The sequence below is a fragment of the Parastagonospora nodorum genome (assembly GCF_000146915.1).
Source record: "Parastagonospora nodorum SN15 chromosome Unknown scaffold_23, whole genome shotgun sequence".
In the NCBI taxonomy this organism is placed as follows: Eukaryota; Fungi; Ascomycota; class Dothideomycetes; order Pleosporales; family Phaeosphaeriaceae; genus Parastagonospora; species Parastagonospora nodorum.
This window is the reverse complement of record NW_001884571.1, coordinates 523,236-549,593: the sequence shown is the minus strand read 5'-3', so window position 1 is coordinate 549,593 and position 26,358 is coordinate 523,236. Positions and strand designations below refer to the sequence as shown.

The 26,358-nt window shown below is 52.5% G+C and overlaps 13 protein-coding genes across 13 annotated transcripts in view; 6 read left to right on the top strand and 7 right to left on the bottom strand.

Moving 5' to 3' along the window:
* Positions 1-1,686, bottom strand: part of SNOG_12785 (hypothetical protein) — a gene marked incomplete at both ends in the record, with an annotated part of 2,702 nt that extends 1,016 nt beyond the window's left edge. The window contains 3 exons of the mRNA XM_001802951.1: positions 75-1,148; positions 1,224-1,505; positions 1,584-1,686. Coding sequence (XP_001803003.1) covers positions 75-1,148; positions 1,224-1,505; positions 1,584-1,686 — 1,459 coding nt within the window. The remainder of the gene's footprint in view (positions 1-74; positions 1,149-1,223; positions 1,506-1,583) is intronic.
* Positions 1,687-3,008: 1,322 nt separating this feature from the next.
* Positions 3,009-3,811, bottom strand: SNOG_12784 (hypothetical protein; the record flags this gene model as incomplete). Its single annotated transcript, XM_001802950.1, has 4 exons — positions 3,009-3,146; positions 3,197-3,424; positions 3,500-3,581; positions 3,690-3,811. The coding sequence occupies 4 exons, from the start codon at positions 3,809-3,811 to the stop codon at positions 3,009-3,011; spliced, it is 570 nt and encodes a 189-aa protein (XP_001803002.1).
* Positions 3,812-4,885: 1,074 nt separating this feature from the next.
* SNOG_12783 (hypothetical protein) lies at positions 4,886-6,885 on the bottom strand (the record flags this gene model as incomplete). The annotated part of the gene is made up of 5 exons (XM_001802949.1): positions 4,886-4,914; positions 5,144-5,833; positions 5,955-5,995; positions 6,055-6,606; positions 6,854-6,885. The coding sequence occupies 5 exons, from the start codon at positions 6,883-6,885 to the stop codon at positions 4,886-4,888; spliced, it is 1,344 nt and encodes a 447-aa protein (XP_001803001.1).
* A 627-nt stretch (positions 6,886-7,512) lies between these two features.
* SNOG_12782 (hypothetical protein) lies at positions 7,513-7,752 on the top strand (the record flags this gene model as incomplete). The annotated part of the gene is made up of 2 exons (XM_001802948.1): positions 7,513-7,547; positions 7,584-7,752. The coding sequence occupies 2 exons, from the start codon at positions 7,513-7,515 to the stop codon at positions 7,750-7,752; spliced, it is 204 nt and encodes a 67-aa protein (XP_001803000.1).
* Positions 7,753-8,355: 603 nt separating this feature from the next.
* On the top strand, positions 8,356-8,918 carry SNOG_12781 (hypothetical protein; the record flags this gene model as incomplete). Its single annotated transcript, XM_001802947.1, has 2 exons — positions 8,356-8,525; positions 8,564-8,918. The coding sequence occupies 2 exons, from the start codon at positions 8,356-8,358 to the stop codon at positions 8,916-8,918; spliced, it is 525 nt and encodes a 174-aa protein (XP_001802999.1).
* Positions 8,919-9,290: 372 nt separating this feature from the next.
* On the top strand, positions 9,291-10,079 carry SNOG_12780 (hypothetical protein; the record flags this gene model as incomplete). The annotated part of the gene is made up of 2 exons (XM_001802946.1): positions 9,291-9,459; positions 9,538-10,079. 2 exons carry the CDS (start codon positions 9,291-9,293, stop codon positions 10,077-10,079), a joined length of 711 nt encoding a protein of 236 aa, XP_001802998.1.
* Positions 10,080-10,278: 199 nt separating this feature from the next.
* SNOG_12779 (hypothetical protein) lies at positions 10,279-11,022 on the bottom strand (the record flags this gene model as incomplete). Its single annotated transcript, XM_001802945.1, is given in 4 exon segments — positions 10,279-10,482; positions 10,501-10,645; positions 10,701-10,929; positions 11,001-11,022. The coding sequence occupies 4 exon segments, from the start codon at positions 11,020-11,022 to the stop codon at positions 10,279-10,281; spliced, it is 600 nt and encodes a 199-aa protein (XP_001802997.1).
* Positions 11,023-11,477: 455 nt separating this feature from the next.
* Positions 11,478-12,310, bottom strand: SNOG_12778 (hypothetical protein; the record flags this gene model as incomplete). The annotated part of the gene is made up of 4 exons (XM_001802944.1): positions 11,478-11,515; positions 11,585-11,901; positions 11,956-12,074; positions 12,128-12,310. 4 exons carry the CDS (start codon positions 12,308-12,310, stop codon positions 11,478-11,480), a joined length of 657 nt encoding a protein of 218 aa, XP_001802996.1.
* A 231-nt stretch (positions 12,311-12,541) lies between these two features.
* On the bottom strand, positions 12,542-14,326 carry SNOG_12777 (hypothetical protein; the record flags this gene model as incomplete). The annotated part of the gene is made up of 1 exon (XM_001802943.1): positions 12,542-14,326. The coding sequence occupies one exon, from the start codon at positions 14,324-14,326 to the stop codon at positions 12,542-12,544; it is 1,785 nt and encodes a 594-aa protein (XP_001802995.1).
* A 272-nt stretch (positions 14,327-14,598) lies between these two features.
* Positions 14,599-16,479, bottom strand: SNOG_12776 (hypothetical protein; the record flags this gene model as incomplete). The annotated part of the gene is made up of 5 exons (XM_001802942.1): positions 14,599-15,055; positions 15,125-15,803; positions 15,976-16,138; positions 16,192-16,327; positions 16,379-16,479. The coding sequence occupies 5 exons, from the start codon at positions 16,477-16,479 to the stop codon at positions 14,599-14,601; spliced, it is 1,536 nt and encodes a 511-aa protein (XP_001802994.1).
* Positions 16,480-16,547: 68 nt separating this feature from the next.
* Positions 16,548-18,429, top strand: SNOG_12775 (hypothetical protein; the record flags this gene model as incomplete). The annotated part of the gene is made up of 3 exons (XM_001802941.1): positions 16,548-16,757; positions 16,975-18,176; positions 18,225-18,429. 3 exons carry the CDS (start codon positions 16,548-16,550, stop codon positions 18,427-18,429), a joined length of 1,617 nt encoding a protein of 538 aa, XP_001802993.1.
* A 2,172-nt stretch (positions 18,430-20,601) lies between these two features.
* On the top strand, positions 20,602-22,554 carry SNOG_12774 (hypothetical protein; the record flags this gene model as incomplete). The annotated part of the gene is made up of 3 exons (XM_001802940.1): positions 20,602-20,700; positions 20,736-21,501; positions 21,545-22,554. The coding sequence occupies 3 exons, from the start codon at positions 20,602-20,604 to the stop codon at positions 22,552-22,554; spliced, it is 1,875 nt and encodes a 624-aa protein (XP_001802992.1).
* Positions 22,555-23,624: 1,070 nt separating this feature from the next.
* On the top strand, positions 23,625-24,603 carry SNOG_12773 (hypothetical protein; the record flags this gene model as incomplete). Its single annotated transcript, XM_001802939.1, has 3 exons — positions 23,625-24,062; positions 24,128-24,499; positions 24,559-24,603. The coding sequence occupies 3 exons, from the start codon at positions 23,625-23,627 to the stop codon at positions 24,601-24,603; spliced, it is 855 nt and encodes a 284-aa protein (XP_001802991.1).
* Positions 24,604-26,358: the final 1,755 nt, after the last annotated feature.

The following is a 26,358-nucleotide window of genomic DNA, read 5'->3' as shown; positions in this document are numbered from 1 at the left end:
ATATTCGTGGGGTGTTGCTGATGGGGTTGAGTGAGTGCTCATGGGAGATGTTGGGGCGAAAATGCCGTGTTCACGCTCCTGTCTGTCTCCCTGAGCAGCAGGTGCAAAATCAACCTCGGAGACTTGTGCGCCAGATGGCACATCGTCAGCAAAGCCGACGTGGGCATGCTTATGTGGCTTGGCGGGATGTTCCGAGGGTGAGAGCTGTGCTTGGTCCGCGGGTGCGGTGGCGGTGGAGGGCGGCTGCAGTGCAGTGGCGGGAGCGTCCTTCTTGGCATGTCGCGATGGCAAGTGGAGATGGCTGCGGTGCTTGCTGGAGCTACGGCTTGTCGTCTGTCTTCTGGCTGGCCTGGGCGCGCGGTCCCAAAAAGTCTCGGGCACGAAGAAGAAGATGAGGAAGAAGCAGAGTCCGACGACGATGGCGACGATCCAAAATACCCATCGCCAGCCCAGAGACTGCACAATGGCCGCGCTAACAAGCGGAATGAGATTCTTGCCGCCCAGCAAGAGAAGCGTGTACACACCCAGGCGGTATGCTCTCTCGTGGAGGAAGAAGATCTCGGCAATGGTGGCACTGGGCAGACACTCTACGGGCGAGACGGCGAAGCCCTGGACGATGCGGGCAACGACGAGAGAAGCGTAGTTGGGCGACAGGGCGCACCAGATGGACGACAGGCAGAACAAGACGATGGCGCCGAGATAGACGGGTCGCTTGCCCCAGAGGATAGCGGTAGGCGAGGCTACGATGCTGCCCAGTCCGAGCCCCAACATGTACAAGCCCGTGGTAAGAGCGACCTGGGGTATCGTGACATGGTAGGTGCGGGCGACGTCGTTGAAGCCTGCGGCAAGAATGGGCGTCATGCCGCCGCCGACCATGCAGTAGAAGCCCAGAGACAGCAGGGCCAGGTCGCGACGGAGCTGCCGCCAGTTGAGAGGGTCATTGGCCGAGTCTTCGGGCTGGGGCTCGAGGATGAAGCGGCCGTCCTTTGTGCGCTTCTTCTCCGGCGGGCGTCGGGAGCTGCGCGATGCACTGCGCGACCCAGGGCCGTAAGCCGAGGGCAGAGAAGACGCCGATGTGCGCGCGCGGGCATGTTGCAGACCCAAGGGCTCGTTGCGGTTGTGTGTTTTGGAGAGGAGGATGACGGAGCCTGCGGTCATGTGAGTCTGGGAACAGGGAAGTCACGGGCACATGCATGCATGCATGCAATTCCAGGCAATCGTACCAGGCACCTCGTCTGTCTGCGGGTCGCTCAGTATCCCCAGATTCCACCTCCGCCGCAGCCCCGCATCCTTTTCGTCTGCAGAAGCCGCAGTCGTCGTGGCAGGTGTAGTCGTCGCGGCGTCGGCTGGCGGCGTCTCCTTGCGCCAAGGCTTCAAGTTGACCATGTTGGACCCGTGGACGCCTACTGGCCAGCGCGTGGGAGGTAAGAGGAAAGAGCAAAGAGCAAAGAGGAAAGAGAAACACTCGGTCGTGGTCGTCGTCGTCGTAGTGGCTGCAGCGAGCACTATTAACGCTTTCGACACACTTCAAGGGTACGCGCCGGCATGCACACTCGGGCAAACTTCCCCCACACCAGGCATACACAGCAAGCAGATGATAAGCTGTGGACCCTTCATCTTCACAGCAATTGCAGCGGTGTAAGCATCAGGCGTGCGCACGAGGAGCGATGCGCGCGCACGAGACATGGCGTGGTGTGGTGAACAGGCCGCCCCATGTCGTGCATATCGCGGCTATCATGCGCGTTGACGTATCCATGTCACACTATAACTGCATCCGGTCCATCACGTGGACGGACCCTGGCTGATCCGCCAAATCATCTGGCCAAAATAGCTTCAAATCTTCCTGGTAGCACCACTGGCGAAACAACTACTTCACCGACATGCATACGCCACATATTCTAGGGCTTCCTTATCTTCAAAGCCTGTGATCTATTGTACTTCACTGCTTCTTGCCCCTCCGCGGCCATGTCTCCTCACACTCGAACCGGGCCACATTCTCACTGGAGATAGGACATGGGCTTGTACACTCCATTTGACATGGTAAAGAAAATCGGGCCATCGACCAATTGACCACCTGGTGAATTGAAAGAGCGTGGCCGCAACATGCATGTCATGTCAGCCCAACTTTCCATTTCGCTGCGGCAACGGCGGAGAATATGTGGAGAAAAGCTGGGGTTACCGACAATCTCCACATGCCAGTGCAGTTCCTTTGCAAGATATTCGATGCACTACTGCCACATGGGCCGAAGACCAGCAGTCTTCTCCTCGAACTTGAGAGCGAAACTTGTACAGCGAGCCGCTATCTGGGCATGTCCAATTGTGGGGCGTTGCATTCCTGGCTCCAGTTTGCCCTCATTCGACCTATAAACCACCGTTCGTCTGCAGCGCTTGAACAAATTCCCCATCCCCCATCTCTGAGTTTGACCAAGATCATCAGCATGTGACACCAGCCAAAAACCCACTTTACGGTCCTCCGCCATCGCTTCTGCCAACTCTCCAGCTCACTAATCTCTACGTTCGTACCGTGTTGTTGAGTCACGTCTTGGCACTGCATATACTAAGCCGGCCATTTCCCAGACAGTTGTAGCCATATGGCTCGGTCCTTTTGATGCTGGTATTCCCGCCGTCGATCCTGGCATCGTTCGATGCTTTCCCTGTGGGTCAATGGAATTTGGCGAAGGTGCTTGTCGTCACCGTACATAACTCCGGTGATGCGCCTCCAACTACCGTCCGCGGTCAATCTAGGTGTGCCATGGACGTTGGATCTACTGTCTCGCACCCTTAGGCTTGCCTGAAACTAGGTGGGCGAAGGATGTTACCGGTCACGACAAGACGAAACAATACAACCCGAACATGAGTCACTTGCACAGTTGTACGTGTCTTCCAAGCTGCTCTACAATTCTGGGCACTTGCCATTCTCTTGGCTGCTCCAGTCGTCACATTGCCTTGAAGACCACCGAGACTGGACAGTCATGAATACCACACAGATTTTCACATACAAATACAATTCATGATGTTCTCTTCAATTTGCAATTCTCCGTCTCATCGTTGCTACGTAAAGCGCTCCCTACCAGTCCTGAAAGACGGACAGATGGAAAGTATCCGACCGGATAAACCTGTTGGCAGTGGCGTAATTCGTCGACAACCTTGAAGCAAATTAGCTCTTGCCAAAGGATTCGTGGTTTGCTCGACTCACTTTCAAGAATACAGCCGCTTTCAAAGCATCCTTCAAAGATTGTGCCTCCAGCGTTGTTGCCCTCGATACGAAACAGTGCATGAGTAGCGCCTGGGGCCATTGCAGTTCCACACGTCCCGTGCCGCTCGTGTAGGACTGGACAGGTACACCGCAGGATCTGGCACCAGGTAGTATGACAGTAGACGTAGAGGTGCAAGCAGACTCGGCGACCGTGCTCGTGGTTGTTGTCTGTACCGTAACAGCATGCTAGCATCAAGTCAGCGACTGCAGATTGATTGTAGCTAAGCACTACGGTACACTTACAGGAATCGCGCCGCCCTCAGTCACTACGGCTGTTGATGTTACGGTCTTTGTAGCGGTTGGTGTCAGAAAACAAGTGCATGTGCTGCTAATCTTAGCAGTCAATGCGCGACCAGTTTCTTTTCAGCCAGCTCTGAGATTGTTAGGCACACGATGAGATGTCAGCTTCAGGATAAAACTGAGCGGGACATACGCAGCCACTTTTCTTCTTGCCAGTTCCTCAGCCTCGACGTCTAGGGCGGCCTCACGTCTCCTGGTAGCACCTGATGGAGCGGCGAAGCTTGTGGGTGTTGAGAGCCCTGCGCATGCAATCATTTTGCACGATTTGCCTAAATTGATTGTGACTGTCGTTGTCACCGTGTTAGTTTGGATGGGTGCCGCCGGTGTGCTGGTAGTCGTGCTAGTGGCCTTCACAGTCTACAATCCATGTCAGATTTGTGCTCTTGCTTCCCAACTGCTTCAATGCACAAAGCTTAGTAGTGTTAAGGTTGGGTGTTGTTTTGACATGGTTCGAACAGAAGATCGATACTGCTTTGTTCAAGATTGGTGCAAGCTTAGCACCCGTGAAGCACTTGTGGGACTTGTCAATAGATAGATCATGGCAAAGATAGGAAAAGCATTATCTACCGGCTGGAAAATTTTGCCGCCACATGTTACGAGAGCCTTCATGGTAGACAAAAGTTGGAAGATTGCGCTGTAGCTTATTGCGCATCCACGTGGTGAATATCGGGCTTTAATGATCACATAATCTTCGCGCAGTACTGCAATGTGTAGGTTACACCGTTCCAGCCCAAAGCGTACCTAAGAGCTGATTCTAAACAAGGCTGGCCAGCTCGCGAACCTGGATGAATGAGCCAAGGCACAAGAAATCTGGCGCTAGGTGGAATGGGGTTTTCGCAGCCAGCCACAGAATGCTCGATTCGGCCTCTCTGCACCAGATCTGTGAGACACCCAGGAAAAGACAGTAGGGCTTAAGCCTCAACTAGCACCCCGTTGAGTCTGATTAAGCGGGAGGTACTGGACGTGGCGTGGCGCAGGACCTCATTATGCTCCCAAGGCACCCCAAAGAACCAGACAGCCTGAGAAGTGTATCTGTTGGCCTCGAGTCGATAGAGACGTCTCGCAGAAGCGTTGGTATCAGGATGCACACCGTCAAGATTGAGAGGGGGGGGGGGCACGGAAGAGAACTCCTACTTCTACAACTTCCACCGCACCGACTTCGACGCCTTGTTCGACTCTGACGAGCCCACTGGTATTGCAAGGCTGGAAGGATGGCTTGTCTGGAGCCACTATTGCTGTGTGGCCACCGACATCAGTGGATACTCCCAAAAGCCGACTTACAACTGTCGCATGAAGTTCAAAGTCAGTTTCATCACTTGCGCATAAGGCTTACGAGTTGATCTTTCTTTTCACAGTGGCTTTGTTCTCATAGTATTCAAAGGATAGTAGAAGATGATATGTCCACTATCCGAGACAGATCTTTTCGTAGACAGGAGCTGCGTCCCACCACTTCTTGCATGGTTACCGTGCGGAGCACAACCTTCTCTGAAAAGCCTTCTTCGGTTGCCCTGATAAGCATAATCCAAGCACATTGACCCCGCAGGCTGTTTGGATAGGACTGAGCCACGAGTATATATCGATACCTACCATAGATATGGTAGGCGTCATCCAACTGAACAACGTCCTCTTTCTTCAAATCTTCTCTCCATATCACCTCTGTATGGAACATGAGAAGGTTGGGCATGTCTTTAAGCTGGTAGCTAACAGACGTCAGGTGAGTATCGTCTGCTACGTTCTTGGGGATTATTCGTTTTGTCGTCTCCACTATTGCGTATGGTTTATCACCATCAGGAAGCTGTATATCGACAGCACCATTCACAGTCGTAATGATGAATCTCCAGATCTGCGCTTTATGTGTGGAAGCAAACTCACTGAACTGCACTTTGCCAGTACATCCGGCCCATGGCCAACTGGGCAGATATTGCTCCATTTTTGTAGATTGTACACGGTAGCACGCGGCTGTAGGCCCCCACAGGAGTGCTTGGTCTAGGGAATTTGAAGGCATCCCTGCGAAGAGCTTCCATTTCCAGGCTTTGTCCAAGCTGCTGATGATCCCAGAGAAAGCATTCAGGCGATCTGTTGGGTATGACAATTCTCTCTTACTGTACTGTGTAACAAGCTGAGCATATGCGGAGAACTTAGAACACTCCAACGCCATAGCAAAATGCCCCATCCATTGAAGTGATGGATATGCTCCCTCGAGGTCAAAGTCTTGCTCAATATCCTCGAAACGGTCCTTACTCCATATCGATTCCTGGCATTGAAAGTAGACCTGTTCTTTCATGAAGTAGAGGCATCTTGATGATAATGTTCGCTGCTGAAATGTCCAAGCCCTGCTCTCATATACAGATGTGTTGAATGCGCTGGCGAGATCTGATCGTTTTCTGACTACACTGACGCTCGAAGTGCGACCGATAGTCCGAGTTCTCCTGCTTCTTACTTACAAACCAGGTAAATATGAAATTGCATTTGTGGAGTCCATGGCCACGAGTGTACACGTGGCTGCTCGATAGACCTCGTTCATGCGAGACAGAAATGTGTGACGACCGGGGCTATCCTGGATGATACAGAGTGTATCGACCCAGAGATATTGTTCTGATAGATTATCAACGAAGGTAATCGCGTCTTTCAACACATTTGCAAGCTTGTCCCAGTGTTTATGCAATGCGCCATCTTCGCTTAGCTCGACGATGTTTTCCTGCTTGAGTAGAAATTGTTCTGTTTTACCCCAAACATATGACAATGCAAAGTAACCTGCGTTGGTCGTCAAGACCAGACATTTTCGTCGAACGTCGATGAAGAGCAGAGCAGCGTAGCCGTCATGCTTTCCTGCCCCACAGACGCTATGGTGTTCGATGCACTCGGACAGCCAGCGCTTTACCAGTGATCGATCAATTCCTGCCTCCGGTACCACCCTTAAAGCAGAAGCTGTCTGCACATCAATTCTCGAGTTAACGCAGCGGTTTGACTTGATTCGAGAGGCCGACTGATTTAGCAGGTGCGACATAACAACTATGTCGTCTAAATCGCCGATTGGAGGTATAGGAGCACTGTGGGGGACCAGCTAGGTATCGTCTATCTGCAAGGGGATCCCCTAAGATTTTTTCCGCCTACACTTTGATAAGGCTAGGCGGCATCTAAGCCCATTGACGAAGTGTACGGGCCAGTCAGATATGCGGCGTTGGCGGGTGGTGCTGACTTCTGCGAATCTCATAGCCTGTACTGTGATGCATAGAGAGCATCTCCATACTTGGATTGTGGAGTCGTCTGAGGAACTTTCTGGACCTAATATTGTACTGATGCGGCCGCTCCGGATCGCAGTCTGACATGGTAGACATAACTGTTTCGAAGCCGTCAATGTTGTTGTTGCGCAGAGGACAGCGGGAACAATTGAAATGGCAACATTGTGTTTTCTCGTTCGAAAAGTGGGTATTGAGCAGTTGTTAAATGATTTGAATGCAACGCATAGCTGCGCTCAGCCACAATGCACCGCCCCTGTTGAGGTGCACCACCAGCCGATGCACTTTCAGTATTACCTACATGTGCGTCAGCCTAGCACGAAAAGAATCAACGAAACTACGGACCAGCAAAAAGAAAGGGCCGATCATTGCAGTCATCGCTTTTTGTCTTTTCGGCTGCTATCAAATGCAAGTACAGGTATGAAAGTACACGCACCTTGGGCCAGGATGCGGTGAGTCCAGAATTGAGAAGAACCTGAGGAGTAAGCTTCATTGACACTGGCCTGAAGCCTTATATGTTGCGACAGCTGCTTGTGCTTACAGAGTGGTTACGCTGCAGTTGTTTGTAGGGGGTGTTCTCGCCACAATAGCATCTGAAGTGAAAAACCTTACGTGTAGAAATGAACCGCTGTTTATGGTCCTCGCCATCTTAACTAAACTCTGCCAAATATCAAATCGAATGCCCGCATACATGTACACAGTCGTTCCCCCACAAACATGCAACGGCTGCATCCTTCAGTCAGCCTGCTCACGTACGTAATGGTCCAGCAGAATATAACACAAACGAGAGTGGATAATTCTGTTTTCGAGACTGGAGATCAAATAATCCGAGCGTTGTTGAACAAAAACAGCCATTCAAAATTGCTGACGGTCAGATCGTTACTACAGACTGTTGCACCCATATCCATGGCGAAAGCCGCGGAGAAGAACGAGAACAACAGGCAAACGACTGCCTAGGTGTCTGATTACATGTAAAGTTACTATTAGAAAGACGTCTTACAAAGAAGAAGGTGGATCCAAGTAAGAATGCTCTTGAATTTAGATGTTGGGCAGATGCGTGCGTTGGTACTACGCGGGATCTGCCGGCGGCAACAGCGTTTGACACGGGACAGACAATCAACATCACAACCGCCACCTAGTGTCACGCGTAAAGGACTTGGACCTGCCAATCTCCCGCCTTTCCGAGCAAGTTACTCACCTCAAAATCCACCAAGACCACCTCTCACGGCTAGAACACCTACCCTATAACGACAAAGAGTGTCGTTATTGGTTCATGGCTGTCCAACACTCGCGGGAACAAAACGAAATCTAACTATGTTCAGGTGCGAACCGCGGGATTGGTCTCAACATTGTGAAAGCATACAGGGCAAAGTCGTGGCATGTCACCGGGATTAGCCTTCGCTGGACAAGGCCTTGATTTCCTTAGCTTACATGCCATTCTCTACTGATTATTACGAAGCTTTGTTTCTCATCAGAGCAACTCTCACTGCTCTTAAGCCCGACCAGAGTCAATCCACGCGACACGTCACACCAAACCTAGCGTTACACTGAAGTGCCAACATGTCGCGCCTCACAGAGCTCCCGCCAGAGCTTTTGGAGAAAGTATTCGTTGGATTGATGGACTTAGTCGGTTGGCCCGAGGTGCATCTTGCACGCGCCGTCTGCCGTACCGTCGCTTCTGTCGTCAACCAGCAATTGTTGACTATGACGCCATACGAAGTCTTCGAGTCGTACTACAAATCAGCAGAATATATATCCAAAACTTTAGAACACGGCTCTTCAAGTTCCTCAACGCGAACCTAGAACCACTTCTGGTCAGCCACGCGAAGAAAGCGATAGGGTTTGGTCCGACTACTGGTTTCGTCAACCACATTGCTGATGAGCTGCTCACCATTGTACCTGCAAAGAACATGATGGATGAGATACGACACCAGTATATACAAGATCTGTGTCGCGCGCTTGTTCGTACGAAAGTGAAGTTCACAGATTCGTGTCATCCAATCACCACGGAAGCGTACTTGCCACGCTGGTACATGTCCATCAGTGACCGCCGTTTCTACCCTGGAAGCGAGAAGGCGAAGCTGGACACCTTGCTCGCAGCTGCAGCTGCTGTAGGAAGCTAACAAGCAGTGGAAGAATACGTTGCTCTGGGAGGCGATGTTTTTGGAAATCGCGACTGCTTCGAATCTCCATTGGCTACGGCTGCATCCACGGGCAAGCTGGAGATCGTACACTTACTTTTGGACGGGGTTAGACAAGACAAGACGCAGTCAAAGCGATTCCAACTCTCAACCATCCTTCCAGAAAAGAACCAGGCTCAGACTACCATCACTACTATCGGGTCTTTGTCGCAGCGATACGTGAGGCCATCCGATACAACGAAGTCGATATAGCGCTGCTACATTTGGCTTTTACCCGGCATATTTTTTCCGAAAAGCTTGTTAGATGGACATACGCCTTACTTCGTCGAAGCTAGGCGCACATCCTCCCTTGCAATGGTCAAGGCACTACCCGAAGCTGAGTTTCTGACACATCAAGCAAATGGCGAAGATGAAATCGTTTTAGTCGGCAATCTGTCTGTCACTGAGAAAGCTGGTTTGATTCAGGTCGACAAGATCAGCTCTGCCTTGCAAGTCTACATACTCAAGGGGGCCAAAGCAGCATGTGTCGCCGGCAGGACGAATGTTCTTCGGTTTCTACTGGGAAACAAGTTCTTAATGTAGACAACTATCCTCCCTAAAGATGGAAGGCATAAGGAAATCAGCGGCGTTGCACTCGCCGCAGGCTATGGATATCGTTCCATGATTGAGCTATACATCGGACACTGCAATGCAATCGCGTCTCAAATCCTCGTCAATGCTATGTCAAGATGTATGCTGCATGATCAGACTAGGCTTGCCTTCACTACGGTCCAATACCTTCTGCAGGCTGGAGCCCTTGTGGATGATCTAGTCCTACAAAGATGCGAAGCACGCACGTCATATGTGCAACGGGCCATTTACAAGCGAGGCAACATCCATTGCTGTATCACTGGTGGAGCCATGACTATAACGCTCATCGCTCACGAGGCGATGAAGCAATTGCCTTGGGCAACTCTATACCGCTATGTCGCCATCAAAATGCTCTTGCGAATCATTGCCAACGGCAAGGTCAAGGTCCCGACGGAGCCAATGCCATTCCATGCTATGGTTAAAGACGTAATTGGCTGGTTGAAGAGCCCATCAGTCGCACAAATCAGCGATAGCTTGGAAAGGGGATTATGGTTTAGGAGACGAGAAGGGTGAGCTTGATCAAAGCGTTAGTCTTCTGATTGAGAGAGGCTCAAATCAAGCAATGGGGTAGGATTAAGCAGTTACCATTGGAAAACTCAGGATTGCATTCGCATTCTTGCCCGGAAACATCAAAATAAGAGCATTAGACATTAAGTACAGTTCAATCGTGCATGACCCTTCTCCACCCATTCGGTAACACATTCTGATCCATCTAAACTCTGACTTCCTCCACTCCACCCTTCTTCCCAGCCCTCCACTTGTGCACCGCCACAGCACTCAAACCCATCATACCTGCCCACATGAGCAACAACACCACCTGAATCCCTGCTTCTGCATACACAATACTCTGCCACGCATCTTCGTTGGGAAACTGCACTTCATTCGCATACGCCAAGAACGGACCCAACCAGCAAACCTGAACATACAGACACACCGTCAACACGCTTCCCACCAGCGCAAAGATCGGATGGAACGAGTATGTGGAGTGATGCATGGGGTTCAGGATCAGGAAGAACGCGATGATGGTGTAAACCAGATCAGGGATAAGCGCGAGGCCGATGCGCAGCCAGAACTCGTATCTAGAAGATCGAGGTTAGTGGTGTTTTGAAGAGAGAGAGAAAGGGAGAGACATACGGAGCGTATTCCCAGGATTCGTATGGCCACCATGATTTGATGAGCGCGGACTCAACGATGACGAGGATTATAAAGGGTATGAGAAGGATGTTTTTAGCGAGGAAAATAGTATGGTGGAGACGCTGGCGGCCTTGCCAGCGAATGTCGCTGGGATGGGTGAAGGTTGTGAGGATGCTCATATTGATGCTGAGTGCTCTCGTGGACTTTGCGATGTATGAAATGATTTGTACTGGTAGTTAAACTTGTGAAATGGTTATATTAGTGAGGCGGAAGAACGCAAGAATGTCGTCCCTTTCATACTACAGTTGACTTCCTTCAGCATAGCCTTGCATCCCACCAGGCGTCCAAGGTGCCCGCGAGTACGACTGCCACGACCTGCGCCTTGAATGATCTGCCTCTCCCAAGACATGAAACTTGTGCTATGCCCAGCCGCGACGGACGTGGAGATCGATGCAAATAGGAGCAGTTACGTTTGTGCGATCTCTCGGGGAACAATAGATCTAAATGATTGGTCGTTAACTTGGTGCATCTCAGGATCAGCCGAATCATGATGTACAGCCACATTCGCTTAGGCGATGCCAAGAGAAGGAAGAAAGGAAAGGGCGGTGGCGCTGGTGATCAACAAGGTTAAGCGAGTCAGTGGTGCCAAATTTAGTCACCACAAAGTCTCCAATCAGCATTACTTCATTTATACATTCAAGGAGCTGTACGGACAGTCGAATATCTTGACAGGATTCCAACACGAAAGAAGCCCTTGCGAGTGTCTACCTTGCTCGGTCACGTGGCAGTATCATCCTTCAGACCGCATTGGATATCTAAGCCATTGCAGCAGCTGTTGATCGTTAATGACTGATGCAGGGTCCCTTTGAATGAGAAGAACATACCGTCAACCCATTGGCTGAAGATGCCGTTGGATCCAATGCTCTTGAGATAGCAGGTTCCAGTTGACCAAGACACAGCTTTGCAGCCAGTAGTGCTTGCGCAGTTCTTCATGCACTGACTCAAGTTATCCGCTGAGGTGATTCCGATATCATTGCCGTAGAAGTCAGTGTCGCAACTTGTCTTGAAGGTTCCGGCTGCGGTGGTGTATGTACAATCATTAGTACCGGGAACGTCGCAGTCGACAACTTCGCTGCAGGCATTTGAGCTTGATGACGTGGTCGTGCCGGCCGTGGTCATCACACCTGCGGCAACGGAGTCACTGATGGGCGTGTCAGAAATGAAGTGAAGCGAAGCAATGCAGCCAAGGACTTACGACGTGCGGGCAGTTCCTAGCGAGTCTCCGAGGAGATAGCAGAATTCGCCTTTGTAATTGAAGGCCTTGCAGCCCGTGACCCACGCACACGCACTTGCGCAGTCAGCATACGAACCAGCCTATCCTTTGTTAATTACATCTAATTCATGCCTCGTATGAAGAGCAAGCAAACCTGGGTGGACTGAATAATAATCCCATTGTAGTCTGTGGCGCACTTCATCTGGAAGACGGCTCCATTCCCTGTGGTTGTGGTGCAAGTGTTCTCATTTGGGCATCGTGGTTGATCGCTACGGCACTTGGCAGCTGCCGCAGCCGCAGAGAGCGTCGTCAGGGCGAGTATTACAGCTGGAAGCATGATGACTGATGACTGATGACTTATGACTGAATGTGTATTGATGAGGGATAAGTCTATCACGTTGGAGAGCAGGGAAGGTGACACATATATGCTCAGAGGCCATGCTTAAGTCTGGAAAGTGGTGGGGTGCCGATGGCCGTTACCAAACTTCGAGGTACGGAAAGAGCTGGGCGACCAAATGCGCTAATAAATTTCTGGATGCTCATGCAGTCCCTCTTCTAGCACTTGGTCTCAGCTAGAAGTATCCTCTGGCGTCCAAACACCTTCTGTGGAGAGCACGCCTGCTTTTGAGTAATCCAGCGTGCGCCCATCCTTCAGATATGCCCACCGGAAATACTCGTTGACTGCAGGGCCGGGTGGTCGCTCCCATTCGAACTCTCGACCAGTCCGAGGCTCTCCATCGTCGTACCATGCCCGATCACGCTCTACATCATTGACCATTACACTAATGCCGTCCATAAACTCCGGAGGCGGGTTCCAAGTGAACTTCACAACAAGGCCGTTTACTCTGGATTCAATGAGCGGCATCAAGCTCGTGGGCACTTCTGAATTTAGCTCCGCATCAGCCCGCAGTGCCTCACTCGTCTGGAGCACCGAATCGAAGTCCCATCGAGCTACTCCGTTCACGAACAGACCCAAGAGAATGCCCTGATATAGCAAAGAACGCCGAGTCTGAAGAGTGGTACCTGGCAGAAGCAGAAGTGCCAGGATGTAGTGATGTATCCGTAGATTGACTCCAGGTATGAGAAGACATAACAAAATCGCGCCGATGATTATGCCATAGATTCCAAGGTAACGTAGGAGGCGACCTTCGCGCCAGAACGAGTAAGCCTGGCTAATGATGATACCGGCGAGGACCAATATGATCACAAGTAGGGCTAGCTTTGCGCCGGGTTGTTGACTCAAGTCGTGCGCAGAAAGACGCGATATCGGTATCCAGTCAAAGGTGTAGTTTGAAAGTGCTCCTACCCAGAAGCCACCAAGCCAGAATAACGTCTTCTCGAACTGGGCCGTGACCCCAGACAATGTCTTCTTGACGATAGCGCGGTATACGACAATGGCAACGAAGATCGCGGGCAGCAACCGCTTAGCGAACATTGAGAGATGGTCCGGTAATACAGTAGAATTACGATACGAGGCCGATGGCGGATCAGACACGAAACTGACATGCGCAAAGATGAGTACATAAATGGAGAAAAAGATCAATGGGGAAGCCGAAAAGATGGCAAGTACCGCAGTGAAGATCAAGGATATAACGAGCAGCGTCGAACGGGGCTCAGAAGCACATCGAAATCTATCATCCGAGGCAATGGAGTACGACAATGGGAAGTCGGAGTCAAAAGCGATTGACTCAATACCATGCTGCTTGGTGCTTGCAAAACCGGTATGTGATCCAACCAGGCTGACTCGACCGCAACCGCCTTTGGCATTGTCGATGATTCCCGCATGTATCGCTGAGCCACAGATGAAACTGTCACCCCGATAGGGTCCACTACCAATGACGAGAGGGCGATAGTTCACGTCGACAGGGCCAACATGTCTTGGATTCAGAACCTGAACGTCGCGGCATTTTGCAGGACAGCGAAAGGCAAAAGTCCGGTTATCGAAAGGGTGGCAGTTGACGCCATCGATTCCGCACTCGTTCTTTCTCCACCAAAGAGTGTCTACGCAGTCCAGATTTACCACATACCTTCCGTCTGCATCTTCGATAGGAAGCTGGGCCGTCAAGAAGCCTGCGAAGAGAATGAGCCAAAGAAGCAAGACGACTGAAAGGAGGGCTCTCTTGTCAATTTTCCAGACTTCCAATAATCTGACCGGAGCTTCCTGCAAGGCTGGTAGGAATGGGCGAATAGAATGTACTTTGGGCGGATCGGGTCCATTCAACAGGTCCAGAAGACCTCCCTGCTGGGCTCGCGTGCGATGTAAGGGCAATCCATCGTCTTCGTTGCTTGATTCATCTGCGCCGAGCAATTGCGCTTCTTCGTCCGTGGAGTGGTTCCCGCGGATCGGGCTCATTTTGATGTCATTGCTATCATAACTTTGACGAGAGGGCGATGGGCTTCGCATTATTCGCCATATATGTTCCAGAAAGGGTTACGATGTTGCGATCTAGGTTGGTAGTCTTTACGTTGGCTGAGTTGAGACAGGGGCGGCTCAACCGGAGGCCTTAAATGCAAATATACCTTCCCTGTTTTGGACTAGTATCGCAACGCTGAGTGTTTGCACGTCAACGATTGAACTTGGCAAGGCTCGTAATGCCGTCCTATTCACGAATATATATCTACATTCTAAGCATCGACTGATGTAACGGAGAGCTTGACTAGCCAGTTCTCCCAAAATCTGAAGCCATCGAGACCTTGTTCGCGACACAAGGCGCCAGCTTCTTCAGCCATTTCAAGCTCCTCGGTCGCAACTCCAACGCTCCACCCGAATCGCTCCGCTGTCTCTTGTGCCGTGACACCACGACCATACATCTGCCAGTCCCATGTGACGTCCGCGCTAGGCGGTTCATCATGCAGGCCGTGCAGCCAAGCTAGCAGGCTGGCAATGGTCTTCTCGTCTGTTCTGTCGCGACCTTGAACAACGAGTAGTCCGCTCTTGAACTGACGCAACCGAACTGGGAGTTTGAGCGTATCCCACATCCGAGCCGCTTTCTCAAAGTCTGAAGGGCTGACCAACTCAACGCCACCTCGGGCACGATTGAACACAGCCCAGAGGTCCACCAAGGTCATGATACCGCCTTCCCTGCGAAGGACCCCGCGCGTATCGTCGGTAAGCCATTCAGCCAGGTTTCGTGAAAGTTCCGAAACATACAAAGACTCTGAACCTGAGCCGGTGCCCAGCATGTCCTTCGTTGTTACAAGACCAAGAGCCGAGGCTGATTGTGACGCTAATACGCTAGCTTCAGAGTTCCCATTCGACCCTATATTTGCTTGAGATGCAAACTGCTCAGCTAGGGCTATGATTTCTTTTGCCGAAGTCATAAGCGCCTCGAGATCCTCGAAAGCGCTGCCTATCATAGCCTCATTATTCTGCCTCTGTTCCAAGCCTCGCCGCTCTAGGCCTGCTATGCCGACAACTCTAGGTCGCTCCGGCTCCGCCGATGACTGATCCGACTTGATAGAGTAATTGTCCTCGAATGCTCCTGAAGCTGGCCGAGGCTTTGGTATTGGCGGGGCGCTGTGAAGCAGCCACTTGCGCTGCACCAAGGCATTCTTCAAGCGCTCGTGGAATATCTTCTCTCCCCCTTGACGGAAAGAAACCTTGATGCATTCAGGCACGGCGCTCTGTGCGGTTGCAGCTAACGATGGCCCAGGGGACTCTGGTCTGCTGACATCTCTGGCTAGGTCGAGTCGTCGGTCGACCGCTGTCGTCAACGGAGCACCACAAATCTCGCAAGTACTCAAGGAGGGGTGGTTCTCGAGCGTGCATCTTGGACATGACACCATTCCATTCGCCGAGGGCAAAGGCAAGGCGCCTCCAGACTTGAAATCTTTTAGTGGAGGTGGAGGTCTGTTCGACATGCCCGCTATTGCTGCTTTTACTACATGCACAGTGGGCGGCTTGATCCCGCAGGCTAGACATGGCGGTATAGGTGTTCGAGAGGCCAATGCTGGATCGAAATTGGAGGGTACGGGATTCGAGAAGGAGCATATGGGACACACCCAGGTAGCGCTTTGCTGTGGTGCTGGTGCAGGGCTGCTGTGTCGGGGCGGAGTCGCCGCGGTCGGGCTCCCGGCAGCGGTTGGGACTGACGGACCGCGTGTGAGCTGCTTCAAGGGTTTGGGGAAGCAGTGTAATTTTCGCCGAAGACTTCAGAAAGCCGGCCTGTTTTCCAGTCAGCACAGTATGGAGAAGGTTTGCAGACATGCGCAACGTACGTAGAACTCAGTCTTTTCGACATCCTTGAGGAATATGGCTACCGAGTTCTTGCGCGGCTCCGCGTGGTCCACATAGCACACGCGATGCGAGGTCAGATAGGCCTGGCCATGTTGGTATTGTGGTATCTTGAACTTGCTATGCGCGAATTGTCAGTTTTTGATATCAAGGACATTCGGGACGACGTACCCCTCATAGAGACCAACAGCGTCCTGCACGAACAGTAGTGTCTCCTCCGGCAGGAGCGACGGGCGCAGTGCGGTGGTGAGATCGAGCTGGTGCAGGAACATTCAGACCATTTGCGCGTGGGATGCAATGGTCATGTCTGCTTGCAGGCGACCATTTTCCAAGCACCGCGATGCTTCCAAGGTCGCCCAAGCCCGCCGTCGTCACATGCATTCCAAGCTTGACCAAAACGGCTAGCACTCACGTCGCTGGGGTCTGCCAAGCCGCCGCTGATCTTCTGATTCGCGCATGCGCCCGTCGCTTCCTCACCACCTCCACACCGCGACTTTCTCTACAACCCCTCGCACCGTCGTCTAAGAGGAATCATCTCTCACTCAACCTTGTAAGAACCTCACCTTGTAGTCACTTCCCCCTCCCCCTCCCTTCATTGCGCCCTTTGTTGGCCTGTAGTCATCATGTCTTTGCCCTCCATGACCACGGTGTGGAGCCGGCCACAACAGCCGCCCGCCTACCACTCCGTCAATCCTCGCACCACACTACAACCCAGCCCGCCACCCGCGCCCGTGAGTCTATATAACACCGCCCCAGACAGTCCCCAGACTGACGTCCATCGCCAGCCAAGCATGGGTTCCGCCGCCCCCGCCAAGCCAAAAAAGGTCGAGTGGCCGCCTGCGGTCCGCGAGTATGTTCGCCGTGCCTTCCAGCCCGAAAATGCCATCGAGGGCATCTCGAATGCCGACATGCAGACAAAGCTAAAGGCAACCATCAGCTTCTACGCCGAGCGCGATGCGCATGAAGCTATAGATTGGCCTACACATCCTCTCCCACAGCAACTACTGCAGGAAGAGCGAAGAATAGCTGCGCTCCAGCATGCAAACAACGCTTTGGCTGCCACACATCTACACACTAACCCATTGTCGCCTCTGCAAGCCAAGAAGCGCAAGTCGCAAGATCCCGACGAGCTAGCGACGCAGCCGACGGTACCCCCATGGCGCAAGACTAACCTAGAATCACGGATGACGTTTGCCGAAGGACACAACGAGAAGCGGCACAAAAAGAACGCTACATCCGGGGACGCCTTCAGTAAGTTTGACAAAGCCGACTTGGACAAGCGCCGCCAGCGGTTCCAGCTTGGCAACAACGGCACCAAGACAACGCCCCCGTGGGGTTCGCTACAAAAAGAAGAGGACGAGATGAACAATGCACCTGTTGTGGGACTAAATGACAAGCTGGAGAAGAGCTACTTCCGGCTCACAGCTCCACCGAAACCCGAGACCGTTCGCCCTTTGCATGTACTGGAAAAGACCCTAGCCATGCTTATCAAGAAGTGGAAAACGGAGAAGAACTACAACTACATCTGCAACCAGTTCAAGTCTCTTCGCCAAGATCTCACCGTCCAGCACATTAAGAATGCCTTCACCGTGAAGGTATACGAGATCCATGCCCGGATATCGCTAGAGAAGGGGGACTTGGGTGAGTATAACCAGTGCCAGACGCAGCTGAAGGCGCTTTATGCGCAAGGTCTGGATGGCAAGCCGGCCGAGTTCAAGGCTTACCGCATTCTCTATATCGTCTACACGTGCAACAAGTCCGACATGAACGACATGTTGGCAGAATTAACCCTTGCAGACAAATCACACCCGTGGATCAAACATGCACTTGATGTCCGATCCGCCCTGGCTCTTGGCAACTACCACAAGTTCTTCAAGCTGTATCTTGCGGCTGAGAACATGGGCAGCTATCTCATGGACATGTTCATCGAGCGTGAGCGCTTTAATGCTCTCGCTAACATCTCTAGAGGGTAAGTCACGGCCTTGCCCTCCTCAAAGACTACCGCTAACAAACTTAGTTATGCTAACGTCACCCTCCGCTTCCTCACTGACGAGCTTGGCTTTGAAAACGATGAATCGTGCCGTGACTTTCTCGAATCGCACGGCGCACAGAGCGTCATGGACAACGATACGGGCCGAGTGAAAATTCGAGAAGCCGCCACTCTCTTCGAAGGCCTTCGTGCGGCCGCATTCCGCAAAGTAGACATCAAGGGCCAAATATGAGGCGATCCACGGCCATTGCGACACTGTTCATGCTTTCACGTTGGAGCACGCCCCGTTGAAGACGTAAATTTCCTTGCGATACCCCACGCCACAGGCGTACGTCACCAGCTTCCGCCTACAAAGGGCTTCTTGTTTTGTACTTCACTTCCGGTCTCAGTTGCTCAAATTTCTCCGATGACAATTCCTCGGAAGGCGGGGTATCCGTTTGATGCGTTGGATGCGGCGAACCCTCTAGTTCCTTTTCGACACGTTTCGCGTCTCAGAAAGCGTTCATGATAATTGGTACAACATATTCCTCTCTTATTACACATCACTCATACCAGTTGGACAGAAGGCAAAAGATGGTGGGACAAATGGGTGCACGAGGACACATTGCGGCCCAGAGAAGATGTGGCGAATGTCGGTAGTTGGTGGTCCATGGACTTCGTTGTCGCAAGTCTTACTTTTTGCAATATAATCGAAAGGCGCTGCCTGATGCGGGCATGCATCCCCACTTGGAGCTGCCACTGAGACGTCTTTCGGTCATTGCGATAACCAACTGGTGTGGAAGGGAGCTCGCAGGGTGCTTCTGAGAATGGAAGTGGGTTAGTCTGCTTCGAGGTTCCAGGCTTTGGCTAGCTGAAGAAAAGGTCCTTGTGGTTTTCCTTTGTGTGTGCTTGTTGCAGGCGCTGGTGGGGGCCAATGGGGTCGTCCGACGGGGTTTCGCGAGTTTGATTGGTGTAGTGGCGTCTTCAACGGCGCGTATACCCAGCAGAGAATTTCGAAGTTTCGTGCGAGCGAGCAATACATTGGTTCACAGACAAATCTGACAGACGAGCGCTGCTGCATGGTTTTCGCGCTCTAGACAATCTAGGTGATGCTGACGGTGACACAGCGCGCTGTGGGTGCGGGCCGACATTCACTGCTACTAGCATGTTCCCAGCGTTCCTATGTCGAGTGTGCATACAGGTGGGGTTAGGTACGAAGAGGGCGGCGGAAAGTACCATTGCGGCTGTGGAATGCGACACGCGGTGAGCAGGCGCTCGCATGAAGTGCATGACATGTTTGGGCATGGCGGGTGGCGGCGATTGGCCCAGCGGGCATAATAAATGCTAAGTGAACTGTAAAGTAGGGAAAGGTACGGTGACAAACCGGGAAGTAATGGAGAGCAGATTGGCAGGATTGTCCAAGCTAGCACTCTAACAGTCCGAGGTGGAGGTCTGGAGTCTAGGGTCGACGTTGGGTGCTCCACACGGGACATATTTTCAGTTACCACATTCCCGACAAAACGGCATTGTGCTCGGCGTCGTCAACGTCACGGAGGACCTCACGCGCATTTCTTTCAACAAAGGGTGTAGATTGAGGCGCATTTGCAACTCAGCCACGCTTCCCATCCTCGACCCGGCAGCTCGAGTCCGTGGCCAAGTAGTAGAGTACGACCGGGATCCCCTCTTGGAGTGCAGAGTGCAGAGTGCAGAGTGCAGAGTGCAGAGTGCAGAGGGCTGTTCCTTTGATTTCTTGCTGCCCATCGTGAGTGACTGGCGGCTGACTGCAAACACGTCGACGGGCTCGCTGGCAGCAAACGTGTACTTGACGCAAAGCATATCAGGTGCAGAGGCAGAGCACTAGCACTGATCGATCTACTCACCTCACCGTCCCCGCACACGCCAACCAGCCCAATCGGTCCCGTTGTTGGTCTGTTCTCGTCCTGCGTTCTGGTCTTGGGGGTCGTTGGCCTGTCAAGTCCTCTGTCATACTTGGTACCGTGCGACCGTCCCACTGCGCCGCTTTCACCTCACCACGGCCAACTTCCACCACCTGCTGCGCGCGCACACTGTTCACTGCTGCCGTCGCATTCACTCGCTCCAGCCATGAAGGTGAGAGGCCCGCCACCAGCGGCCCGAGCGGCACCCACGCGCATGTGCTAATGTTGCTGTCTGCAGTTCCGTCGGTCGATGAAAGGAGAGAAGGACACGAGGCCGCACCACATCTCCATCCCGCCCAAAGATGCGATAGCCATTGTCCCGCCGAAAAAGGTACGTCTAGCTGCGAACACCCCGCCTGCACAGCTGCACAACTGCACAGCTGCACACCACACCCAGATAGCCGACCGCGGCGATGCGCGCGCCTTGCCTGAAGGGGACGAGGACGAGGACGGGGACGGGGACGGGGACGGGGTGCACCGCCGACTGCATGTTTGCAGGCGCGGTGAAGAAGCTGGAGAGGCGACGGGCGGGCGTGCTCGTCACGGCGCACACCTGCCTTCACAAGCCGATGCGCCTTCCTAGCCTGGTACGAGCGCGAAGCTAACGACGATCATTTCGCAGGTAATCAAAGCCCTCTACGACTACAAGGCGGACGATTCAACCCCCGACTCGGGCTACCTCAGCTTTTCACAAGGAGACTTTTTGCACGTCGTCGGCCGCGAAAACGACACCGACTGGTACGAAGCCTGCAACCCGCTGCACGGCACCCGCGGCCTGGTACCTGTCTCATACTTTGAGGGCGTAGGCAAGACGGTGCGCGACAGCGGCGGCTCAGCACCGCGCTCAGCAACACCGCGCTCAGCAACACCGCGCTCAGCAACACCGCAGCAGACGCAGCACCCGTCGCAGCAGCCCCACGACTCGGGCTACCAGGAGCGCATCACGAGCCCCAGCAACCCCCTCGACATGAGCATGATGCCCCCCTCGATGCGCCTGTCGCGCGCCGGCAAACAGGGGGCCATGGTCTACGGCATTGTCATATACGACTTCAAAGCAGAGCGGCCCGACGAGCTGGAAGCCAAGGAGGGCGAGGCCATCATCGTCATTGCCCAGTCCAACCCCGAATGGTTCGTCGCAAAGCCGATAACACGCCTGGGCGGCCCTGGCCTCATCCCCGTGGCTTTCATTGAGATCCGCGACATGACGACCGGCAAGGCCGTGCCCGACACGCAGGCTGCCGTCACCGCAGCGGGCGTGCCCAAGGTCGAGGAGTGGAAGAAGATGGCCGCAGACTACAAGAATGGCAGCATACCCCTCGGCAAGCTCGAGACAAATTCCCAGCAAACACTGCAGCAGGGCATGGAACGCATGAGCGTGCGGAGCCACAGCAAGGCCGGATCCGTGAGTTTTGCCTAATTGACCGCCTGCAGCTCCAGCTGACCCCAAACAGATCTCCCAATCGCACTCTCGAAACAACTCCCTCGCACAACAGCCGCCGCGAAACCAGTACCGCACTTCGGATAATTTGTTAGCGCCAATCTCAGCAAACGTGCCCCGGTACTGCTTTGCCGACGACATATTCTGGTTCATCATCGAGTGTCAGATGGAGGACGGCCGACACTGGGAGCTGCAGCGTCTATACCAGGACTTCTATGACCTCCAGATCCAGCTCATTGCGACATACCCGGTCGAGGCTGGCACAAGTGGCTCTGGGGAGCGCACATTGCCCTTTATGCCCGGCCCTGTTACCTACGTGACCGACAACATATCAAATGGTCGCCGTGCAAACCTCGATGAGTACATCAAAAACCTGCTGAAACTCGGTCACCACATAACGCATGGACCGCTAGTAAAAGGCTTCTTTGCTCCCAGGCAGGGTGACTACGAGATCGACCCAGATGTCATAGCCCAGGAAGAATACAGACTCTCGCAGCAATCGGCACGGTCTTCAGACCCCTCTCAGGGCACCAGCAGACAGTCCTCTGCCGACCAGCTACAAGCTACCACCCCAGTCACCCCTTATTCCACCGGGTCAAACTACCCTAATCATCAGCGCGGACAGTCTTCCACCTCCCAAGCATACTCTTCGAACCTCTACCCTCCACCAATGAACCACCAGCACTCTTCTAGCTCGACCGCAACCACCAATACCAACGCTGGAACCCACTTGAAAATCAAAGTGTGGTTCGAGGGAGACGAGTGTATTATCATCCGCATGCCGCTCTCGGTAAATTTCGACGACCTCTACAAGAAAGTCAAGGAAAGACGGCAACTGCAACACTCCGATGACGCCAACCAAGAACTGCAAGTGACCTATCTCGACAAGGCCGAAAACAAGCACTACCCCATTGAAAACGACGAAGATCTAGAGGTGGCGGTCGAGCGAAACAGCAACGGGTTGCAGCTGCGAGTCACGCCTTGGCGCGGGCAAGAATACTAGCAAAAGGTAATGTATTTTCGGTTCCATGGATGGCTTCTCTTTTCGCTTCTTCTTTTACCTGCCGCGGCGGCTTTGTTTTTCTCTTCGTGCAAGGGTCTTTCTTTGGCGCTGGAAAAATGGGTCATCTGCAAGGATAACTTTGGGGGTTTGCAAGGCGTTTGGGCGAGATGCATGATGGGGTGGGTATCATAATTTCTCCTTCATTTCTTTTACATTGCCGTATTTTTGTTGGGCGGGCTGAATAGGCAGGGGGAAGAGGATGGTAGATGAGTTATGAGCAATGGAACGCGATGAGGCGATTGACATGGGACTTCCGCGTAAACTCATGTTGATGTATATCACCTATCATGATGTGATTTACTAGTGAAAGAGAGGTATCGACCCGTTACTACCGGCTTTATGGTAGGTAGATGCAAGCAAGCCAATGCGACGCAATCGGTGCCAGGCGTGATTGAAATTCAACAATCATACTGTTAAAGTTCGTTAGACAATAGCAATATACTTTCTACGCTCCCAGTTCAAAATATCCTACACCACCATCGACGTGTAATCTGATTTTGTCCGCAAGTTGCTGGTTCAGCCTACTCCTCAGCGGGTGCACTTGTGCAGGCCAAGGCGATGGTGCTCAGGGTCTCATCAGCCGAAGCTAGCCATCTGACATGAAGGCGCTGGCCGCGAACTCCGCATGCACCTCCGCAACACGATTCTCCACGTCTTTCCAAAAACGGCTCAGCCGAAAGTACCCATCATAGCAATTACTACCAGATCTTCGATGCAGATCGCCATACACAACAAGCCAGTCATGTTGGAGCACTGGAGGGTCGGTTATACATAGTCCGACTTCGGTCGGCGTTTGGTTTCCAATCCCGCGACCCAACGCTAAATCATGGTTACTATCTTTCACGACATCATCGCGCCGCTACACGATAGCTGGTGCCCTGGTGCCCCTTTGACTGGACTTTCACCCTCTACTACGCTCTTTGCGCGATCCGACTGCGCAGAGCTAGGGCGACTGAAGACTACATGTGGCGCAACAAGAAAGAATTTATCAATCACCGCAGAAAGCTGCAATGGGGGAAGAGAACAGCAGGACCTTGAACGTGCCTGCGAAGGAAACGCAACCCCAACCTGTTGCTGAGGCCGAGGTCACAGCTATTGCGGACTTCAAATCACCGATTCCATCCACAATCCCAACGCCGAAGCTACCACTACCAAGCTTGCCCTCCTCAAGCTCGGGCACCAACGCGACAATGGCGAAAAAGGACTTGTCAGATGTCACGACGCGCGATTGGAACACATCAAAGCTTGGGTTGCGTGTTGGTGTCGATGCCATGTCAGCATGTGCTGCTGGAACACTTGTCGCGCCCATCATCACCATGATAGACAAGGGCATCATCGAGAACGCAAGTGGACGAAATACCTTGGGCGAGAGCCTGAAGAAGAGCGCCCAACAGCTGCTGCTGAAACCCCACCGCTTCATATCTTCGAAGCCATTCGTTCTCATCTTCGTACGTTCACCACTCCAGCCCACCACCTCCAAGCACCCCCAAGCACCTCCACTAACCCACCATAGTCCCTCTACTTCGGGACCTACTTCACCGCAAACACCATCGACACCGTATCCTCTACTCTCCACTCCACCCCGCCCTCCTCCACCACCGCCGGCACACCCAAATTCCTCGCAACCAGCACCGCCAACCTTGCGCTCTGCCTCTACAAAGATAATAAATTCACTCAGCTCTTCGGCTCCACAGGCCCTTCCCGCGCCGTACCCCTCCCTACATTCGCCCTCTTCACAATTCGCGACTGCATGACCATCTTCGCCTCGTTCAATCTGCCTCCGCTGCTCGCGCCCTCGTTCGAAGCACACATGAGCGAGGGCGTGCAGAAGTACATGTCGAGCGCGAGCGCGGCGCAGTTTGTCACGCCTGCGGCGGTGCAGCTGGTAAGTACGCCGCTCCATTTGCTGGGCCTGGACTTGTACAATAGGCCGGATGTTAGCAGGGGGGAGAGGGTGGGAAGGGTTCTGAGGGATTGGGCGAAGAGTAGTGCTGCGCGGATTTGTCGGATTGTGCCGGCTTTTGGCGTCGGTGGGGTTGTCAATACGAAGGTAAGGAGGGGGATGATGGGGAAGATCGAATGAGGGAAGGAAAAGGAAGGGAAAAGGAAAGAATACTACGGTTCTGGAAGCTAGATCTGCGCATTTGGATTGGGCGTACAGTAGACAGGTAGAGACACTCCACTCACGACTAGACATGAGGTTTTGGCATGGCGTTCACGGCGTGAGAGCGAAAAGCATCGGGCATATTGACACAAAAGATCATTGCGTCATCCGGAAAATAAAAAGAAAGCACTGCTTGCCAAACACTCCCAACCCTCGATTCTACGCCGTGCAAACAGCACTGCAGCTTCATTCCGCGTATACAAACCCTCGTATCCTCCCAGTTCTTGTTTCTTCGTCACACACAGCACTCTATCTTGTACCAAACGGCTAGCATGGGACATGTATGTCCGCCCGACCCCTTCTGTCCCCCTCTCTTAACAATAGAATCTTGTAGGACCATGTTGGCAAAAGCCCTCTCTTCTCAAAACTACACACGGAAGGGAACCATGGTTCTTCTCCTCTTCTCAGACTCCTAGGAGTCTCAGAAACCTTCTACTTTGAAAGACCGAAATGAAGGCACTATGTATTCTCGACTCTCTCGCCTCGACGGTTTCGGTACAAACAAGGCCAGCCATGAACTATGTTCGCTGAAATGAAAAATTCCAGGACCTTGCCTAATGTCTGGTCTGCTGTGTTCCTCAAAAGTCCTGCTACAGATGCTATGAGTAAGTCGACTTCTGTTCGACTTCAAATGCACCAGAAGATGTGACAATGTTCTTCTTCGACTGTCTTCTTTCAAACAACTGTTCTCAGCGGTCCACGAGAGTGTGTTATCGGCTCTCGCAATGTCCCAAAAACTACGACACAGAGCTGGATATTTTCCGCTTCTTCCCTCTAAAAAAAAGCCTATGATGTGTATAATGCCTCCGCAACTCCACTACTGCCATGTCATGGGTTGCTTTTATCTCTGAGCCCTTCCATTACATATGCGTTCTGAAAGAGTGAAGAGATGTTATGAACGTGGGTCTCCTCCCTTGGAAACCAAAGAGCTGGGCGTCATGATTACCGCTCTTTCTGGGCTTGAGATGAGATGATGGTTATATATATATTCCGCCTGCACCATCGTCCTTCTATATTCTTCATCACACATTTCCGTTGCGAAACGTCCAAAATTAGTATGAGAGGTGGCCTATGGCTATTTTGTCTCTCCTTTCCTTCAAACAGACATAACTCCGGCTATGCGCGCAAAGTTTGCTCTTTTCCAAACGCTAGGAAAAAACTCCCATGTCTTTTCTCTTATCAACATCGAAAAGCTCTGTACAAGAACTTCATATTGTAGCTGCACTGCGCTATAATTTTCGCAGTAGGAAAAACTCGTTTCTTCCAAATGCGTGTATGCAAATCAGACTCCGCATCGAAAAGTTAAGCAGCCCGTCTTATTTCTTGGTTTCTGCCAGAGTCTGGGGGCGAATATTGATAATTGAGCCCGACTTGGGAACGCAAAGCTCTATAACACGCGCGACTTGTCCTCCCCTGACTTACTGCTCTTCCGCAATGTCCAAAGAAGGTGTGCGATATATCAATCCTATGAAAGCCAATGGAGATATATGCCTCGAACCGTCGGCCACTTGTAGAGACCAGATGACGGTGGAGATAAATATGTGTCTTGAATTTCCGGACATTCCTTGTTCGCTATTTTT